General features: G+C 55.3%; 1 protein-coding gene across 1 annotated transcript in view; it reads right to left on the bottom strand.

Moving 5' to 3' along the window:
• PAX9 (paired box 9) overlaps positions 1-4,593 on the bottom strand; it is a 13,882-nt gene extending 9,289 nt beyond the window's left edge. The window contains exons 1-2 of the mRNA XM_014538621.1: positions 4,246-4,593; positions 2,859-3,485 (exon numbers count right to left, since the gene is read on the bottom strand). Of these exons, the coding sequence (XP_014394107.1) occupies positions 2,859-3,485; positions 4,246-4,249 (631 nt within the window). The 5' untranslated portion in view covers positions 4,250-4,593. The remainder of the gene's footprint in view (positions 1-2,858; positions 3,486-4,245) is intronic.
• Between the last annotated feature and the right edge of the window lie 2,615 nt (positions 4,594-7,208).

Genomic DNA, 7,208 nt, shown 5'->3' with positions numbered 1-7,208 from the left:
GCCCAGACGCCTACTGAGGCCCGGGCCCGACCGCCCAGGCGCTGCCTCTGCGGCTCACAGCCCCGGCCCCTCGAAGTTCACTCAAGTTCACCGCCTGCGCCTGCGAATAGGCCTCCGCCTCACCCTCGCCGGCGGGAAGGTTTCTTCTTTTCCGAACCGGCCTTTGATTTCCTCCTGGCTCTTCAGAGAACCCCGTGGGGGGAACCTGAGCGCTGTGCCCCAGTTTTCCCAAGTCGGAGAAAGAACCAGGGAGGCCGGATGAACCGATCTCCCCAAGCCTAACCCAGCCTCCAGGGAGGAAAACGTGGGGACGGCGGGGACTGAACAGCGTGGAGGGGCGAGCGGGCCTACCTCGCCAGTGCGGGTGCGCAGGCATCCAGGTAAGGGGCCCCTAGGCTGTAGGGACCTAGTAGTTCTGTCAACAGATGGAACAAAAGACCTGCAAAGTTCTTTGCAAACACGACAAAATGCTGCCTACAATACATATGCAAAGTCTATGTGCATAGGTTTTTGCCTTGCTGTGACCAACCTGGATTCCCTATCCCTCTCTATACATTAAATATGTGAGGGAATGTGCATATGATGCAAAAATAAATACTATAATTACCACTCTAAATGCCACATGTGTCAGTGATAAGGTTATGTAGAGAGGGGGTCGTTTTGTGTTTTTTTTAATGATATAAAAGGTTAAGAAAATGAAAGTAGAACTAAGTGTTTTCTTTAAAAAAAAAGTAAAGTTGTCAATTATCTTATTTTGTTTTTTTACTCCTTTGTGTTTTTAAAAGAGATGCAAAGAAAATCATATGGTGTAAGCTGATTACCACTGTACCTACGGTGTGCCTATTGAAACATTGGCATCTTTAAGTGATCAAGTCCAATTTTAAAGAGAAGATGTTTGAAAACTATGCGCAGCATGTTCTTGTCTTTGGGACCATGGCTGGAGGACCAAGGTGTGACATAGCCACCACATTTGATTTCAAACACTTCTATCTGACACAGTGCCTGGAAGCAGTGATCATTTTGTAGAAATGACTATTTATAGAAACAATCTTTTTATATTCACAGACTTGTCAGAAAACGGGTTGTTTAAAGCTGGCATCCAGAATCAACAACATCTCGAATGAAGAGTTACTGGTCTCAACAACCCAATACATTTACAACTGACATTTGATCTGACTGCAGGATCCCTAGGGAAGAAAAGTTTTCTTTCAACTCTGTCAGTCTTCTCTCACTGTCCCTCCCCCTCTCCAAAGAATTAGATTGTGTTCCAATTTGCACCAGGACCACTGCGTTTTGGCCCAGAACGGCCAGTCTCTCTTTGCCTTCCCAGACAAAAGGCAATCAGTAGGCACAAGCCTGAAGTTATCTTAAGAAATTGAGATCCCCCTTCGAGCCCCCGTTTCTGCTGATCTCACACTTTCCCATGAACAGGGGCTTCCTTTAAATGTCAGTGAGGTCAGTTTATCCTATAAATCAAGGGCAAACTCTCTCCAACGAGAGCCCCAACCAGCTCCGAATGAGACAAAACTGAACTCCTAGAAGGATCTTATAGATGCACAGAGAACAAGAAGATGAGAAATTGGGGCTCGGCTTTAATTACTTAAAAGATAATTGTACCACTGTGGTGGTAACCAAGAAAGGCGGGAAATAATTAAAGAAACTACCCCCCCTTCCTATTTAATTTTTCTTCTGCACATTTTAAACTTTTGGCTGAGAAATTAAGAAGGTAGTCTCTTTATCTCTGCAATATTTAATATTTTGCATCTAGGGCATTTTGACTTTCTTTTCTCCCTACCTAGAAAAAAAACTTACACTGTTTTTTGTTTGTTTGCTTGCTTTGCTTTGTTTTAACAATGCAGTAAAGGAAAACAAACTTGGAGCTCTTGAGGAAGCCCGAGGGAGCTGGGGAAATCGTTCTTATCAAGCAGAAAAGACATTGAGGGTCCTGCAAGGTCAAGGGTGAGAAAGGAAAAGAACAGTGGGTTGAAAACGTGCAAGGACTAGACAGCCACTCGCATTTCGGGGGGCAGAGGGACCCTACAAGGAAGCGGCAGGCACGCAGAAAACGGAAGAGGACAGAAAAGAGGACAGCAGGGAATTGCCATGCATTTTGTCTCCATCACAGACAGCGGTGGTTGGTGCCACTTCCTAAGATCATATATATCTTTTAAGGAGAGAGAGAGAGAGAGAGAGAGAGAGAGAGAGAGAGCAGAAAACACAGTCCCAGAATGAGCAATGCAATAACATGCCAGTTACTAGTAGTAACTTTGGGACCTCCGTTTCCGAGGAAAAAGAAGTGAAGCATAAGAATGAAACCAATTAGGTGACATTTGAACTTCCTGCCTGAGCAAATTTGGCCTGATTGCTAGAATCCTCAAGAAGAACACTGCAATTTCCACAGGGTGCCCGACTCCTCGCGGCCGCATCGGATGCCCAAACAGGCTGCCCCCTCCGCGGTGTGTGCAGCCTGCAGCCCTGCGCCAGCTCGGGTCTCCCGGGCTGCGCCCCAAGTCCGGCCCGGCCGCGTTCCCTGAAGAGAGCGAGCAGGTCTGAGGCTGCCGCGGCGGCCGCGCGAGAGGCGGGGGAGGGTGGCAAATGCGAACCATGTGTTGGGGATGGGGGGATGTTATGGGTCTGGTAGTTTGAGATGAGGCCGGAGACTGTGTGTGGTAAGGAAACCAAGGGCATGAATTTCAAGTTAATGAGATCAGGACACCCCCTGGGAGGACTCCTTCCATTTCCAAAGGAAAAAGCCCCAGGTGGTGGGATAGACTTGGGCGGAAGCCGCAAGAACTGAGACTCGGTCGAGGGTGCGGAGGGAGAGTCTGCACGTCCTCGCGGCGGCCCTCGAGCCTTACCTTGGTCGGTGATGGAGCGAATTCCCAGGATGTCGGTAACGGAGTGGGAGGAGGGCCAGGTGCGCGGCATGGCCACGGAGCCGGGGATGGCGGGCACCCCGGGCGGCGTGGGCACCTTAGCGGCGGCCGCCGTGATGGGGCTGGGGTAGGAGTAGATGTGGTTATAGGGCAGCGCCGGCTGCGGAGCGGGCTGGTGCTGCTTGTACGAGTCGTAATGGCCCTGTTGGGCCAAGTTGCCGATCTTGTTACGCAGGATGCGGCTGATGGAGCTCACGGAGGGCACGTTGTACTTGTCACACACGCCGTCGGCCAGTAGGCGGTCCCGGATCTCCCAGGCGAAGATGCCGGGGTCCCTCTGCTTGTAGGTCCGGATGTGCTTCACCACGGTAGGGGTGGTGACCCGGGGCTTGCTGCCCCCGATGGCTCCTGGCAAGATCGAGCCTGTCTCGTTGTAGCGCGCCAGGATCTTGCTGACGCAGCCATGAGAGACCCGTAGCTGGCGGCTGATGTCACACGGTCTGATGCCCAGTTGGGCCAGTTCCACGATGCGGAGCCGGATGGCGTTGGGCAGCGGCCTCCCGTTCACGAACACTCCTCCCAGCTGGTTCACCTCCCCGAAGGCTGGCTCTGCAAAACAAACACGCGGCGCGCGGGGACGCGCACCCGCAGCTTGGGACGGCCGCCTGCCGCTCGGCCTCCGCGCGCGTCAAGGGGCAGGGCGGCTGCCACGGACGAGGAACCCCGGGCTTTCCTCAAACCCTATGGTCCCCGAGCTCTGCAGAACCGCCCCAAACCGCCGCGGTCCAGTCAGACCCCCTCCCTCGTGCCGATGGTGCTGGCAGCCGCTAGAAACAAATAACGTGGTGAAACGCAGGGCCGCTTCGAGCGCTCAAAAGTCTCGGAAGCCGGCGAGGAAATCGCTCAGGACGCCTGCAACCCGCTCCTTCGCGGCTACTCGGCGCTAAAGTTCTTGGGCCGCTCCCCTTGGTCCCCAGCGCCCCGCCTTAGGGACCTGCGCAATTAGACAAGGTCTTGGGGAAGCTGCAGGCTTTTTCTCTGTTCTGTTTGTTTGAGTGCGTGCGTGTACAGTATGTGAAACAAAACTTGGTCTGCCACAGGGGCTGCGGGGCTTGCCACCGCTCCCTTCTCTTAACATCAGAAACTGGCATCAACAGCAACCCAGTAGCCAGCGTTTAGACTGAACTGCTGTGCGCCTCTGACCCTTAGCATGTTCCTACAAGTTGTAGGAACACGAGCAAAGTCAATACGGAAAGTGTGAGCGCTCAGGGGTGCGCGCCCTCGCGCTCTTTCCCTCCCTCTCTCTCTCTCTCTCTCTTGCTCCCTCCCTCCCTCCCCGACTCTGACAGCGTCCCCCGCCGCCACTCACCCATTGCTCCGAGCAGCACACCAACCGGGCCCCAGTTCCGAGCTTCCAGAAAGAAACTTTTCGCACGGCCTCAGTGTCCCAGCCTGTCGCTGCCCCAGGCCGTGGGTGCCTCCGCTTCTCTCCGGGAGGAGGCGGCGAGAGTGCAAAAGGAAGGAGTAAAAGGAAGTCTGTGCCCCGCTGAAAGAGGCTTGAGTTCTGCATTTCAATCTAAGCAGCAACGTGGGCTGGGCTGAGCGGGCCGGGCGGCTCTGTCTATCACTCACCGAGGACACGCCCCCCAAAGGGGTGGGCCCGAGGGCAAGCTGCGCGGTGATTGGTGCGGGGCCGTGAGCGACAGCGCCGTCCGGAAAGTCCTTCCGCTGTCTCCTCGAGCTTGCTCGGCACCTGGGTGACTAAATACAATGAAATTCGGTGTTTGACACCTTCCGAGGAGCAGCGCAAATAGACAGCAAAATTATGCTGATAAAAGTGCTGAATAAGCACATTAAAGCGTTTGGTCCCAATATGAGACTCAAAAAGGGAAGGAGCTAAGGAGACTTCTTTGGGGGACAGACAAACGTCTTAGAATTGTTACCAGGTGTCGCCACCCCAAGCCAGGTGGCGACAGCGCGGGTGCGGGAAGATAGAACCGTCGTAGAGACAAGGAGGTTTAGGGGAGGCCGAGGCAGAGGTGGCGGCCACACTGACCGCCAGGTGCAAACCCCTCCTCCGCCCCCGCGACCAGCTCCACGCAGCAGCCTCTACAGGAGGGTTCACCCAGGAGCGCGGGGCCCAATGTCAGCCACGCAGGCTCCGGGCAGGGGCCGCGCTGTGTGCAGAGAACGCAACCACCGGCGCCTAAAGCCACCGACAGGTCTCCTGGCCGAGGCACACTCAGCGGAGGCCAGAGCGCCCTGCGCTCAGCCACGGTGCTGGTGCGCGGGTGCTCAGTACTAACATCTGCTGGCTTCCCCCACTAGCAAACCACCGCCAAGGAGTTTTGTTTAACTATGAGAGAGACTTGGTCCCAAGATGAACACCCGGCCTGCGTGTGTGTGTGTGTGTGTGTGTGTGTGTGTGTGTGTGTTTGTGATTCCCGCATCTTCGGTTTAGCTACCAGAGGCCTTGAAGTTCACCCTCTCTCTCTGAGTTTCCACTTTCGTTCACCCTAATTCTAATCTGAAGTGTACAGTACTCTTTTTTGGTGGCCAAAATTATTCACGCTTTGGGTGTGGGTTTTGGAGAATGCTAAACAAAATTTTTAAAACAATACGGGGGACATTTTTAATGAACTTGGGAGCTGTACTGCTTCGGGTCTGTGACACACATACTGCTTGCTCTCTGACAGTAACGCTCCTTCTGGTGCGCGCAGGATTCGGCCGATCCTCCCACAATCCCCAGGGATGTGTGTGCCTCTGGTCTACGCATAGGGAAGCTGACTGGGCCCAGATCCCGGGGCAGTAAGTGGCAAAACTAATGATCAGTTGTGGTTTTTAAACCCAAGTGTAATCTCCAGATCCGTTCTCTCCTATGGTGCGCACTCCAAGTTCAAATTTAGAGATATGAAAGATTTGAACGATAAAGGAAAGATGACTTCAAACATACTTAATTCTTTACAGTCGGGTTCTTGCGAAAAGTCCCACAACTAGGGACTTTTCCCTGGGTCTGACCCCAATACCTGTTGTGTGGCACCGACAAGCGCTTTACAACGCGGACGGAGGTCCTTCGGGAATCCAAGCAGCTAGAACTGGCAGCTGCTGCTTGGGGCGGGGGTACAAATTAGCTAACACTGTGATATCGCAGGAGCGCTTACGAGTTTGCCTTCGGCTTCTTTGGAGGAATAAACATGCTGGGCATCTTGACCGAGAATCCCCCTGACCCCGCCCCCCGCGGAAGCACAGCCACCTGCTGTGGCGGACTCTCCTGCGCTCGGCTGCGCCCAGCGACGCTCCTCTGACCCTGCGGGGCTGCGGTGTCGGTTAAAGTTCCGCCCTGGGAGTGGCAAGACCCAGTGCCCTGATGTGGTCTAGGAGCTGTGCGAGGGCTTTAGGGGATGCACTGCACCGGCCCAGAACGACCCAGAGACTCGTATCGCTAGGGTTCTGGCCAGGTGGACCTAACACAACCCCCTCTCGTTCCCTCATCGCCTTCATCTGCCTCATTCCCCGCGCTCTTGAACAGTCCGCCGCTCTCTCTCCAGTTCCACCTGCTGGACTTGGAGTCGGCCCGTGCGGTCTTAGCTGCGGTGGACCCCAGCCCCACAGGACTCACTACACCGGAGTGGATGGGGCGGGGGGGGGGCAATGGGGGTGTGTGGCGCTCTCCGCGGTGCGCATTCCCTGGGGCACCAGTGGAGGCTTTGGTGTCTGGGATGCTAAGTACCCAAGCCGAGGCCGGGGTCCTGGGACCAGAGGAGCCGAAGCTTCAGGGGATCCTAGATAAGAGGCCGACGCTGCACCCTCCGGGGGACGCACACTGAGCCAGGGAGCTGGCGACCCCAAGACAGACAGGGACCTGACAGAGACGCACGAGGGAGGGGGGTAGAAGGAGGGAGAGAGGGAAGGAGAGACTGAGGGATGGCAAGCCTCCTCCGTGGGCCCAGGGACGCGGGGATGCGGGAAAGAGCAAGGTCAGCTGGGCTCAGTGCCCCCTCTTCACTGCCCGCCCTGGAACCAGGAGATCACACCGAGATCGCAACGACGAAAAGAAATTTAAGACCAAAACCAAAACACAACCCGTACGGCCCGCAGCTGGCACAGGCTGAGGAGAAGCCATAAGTCCTTTCCAGGGCGCTGTCGAGGCCTCCTCTGCGGGGAGACCCACTCTCTGGGTAAATATTTACTTAGTGGGCGACTGGAAACTGGCCCAGCGGGAGGGGGTGAAGCAGGGGCTGCAGGGGGGGAGAGAATCCGTGCGCTCAGCACAGACCGGGCGAAGCTGAACCTCGGCCCGAGGGGAGCCGGAGCCCAGGACTCCAGAGGCAG

This window comes from Myotis brandtii, unplaced genomic scaffold (genome assembly GCF_000412655.1).
Source record: "Myotis brandtii unplaced genomic scaffold, ASM41265v1 scaffold194, whole genome shotgun sequence".
Taxonomy (NCBI): domain Eukaryota; kingdom Metazoa; phylum Chordata; class Mammalia; order Chiroptera; family Vespertilionidae; genus Myotis; species Myotis brandtii.
Note: the sequence above shows the minus strand (reverse complement) of the source record. Positions and strands in the feature narration are given on the sequence as shown.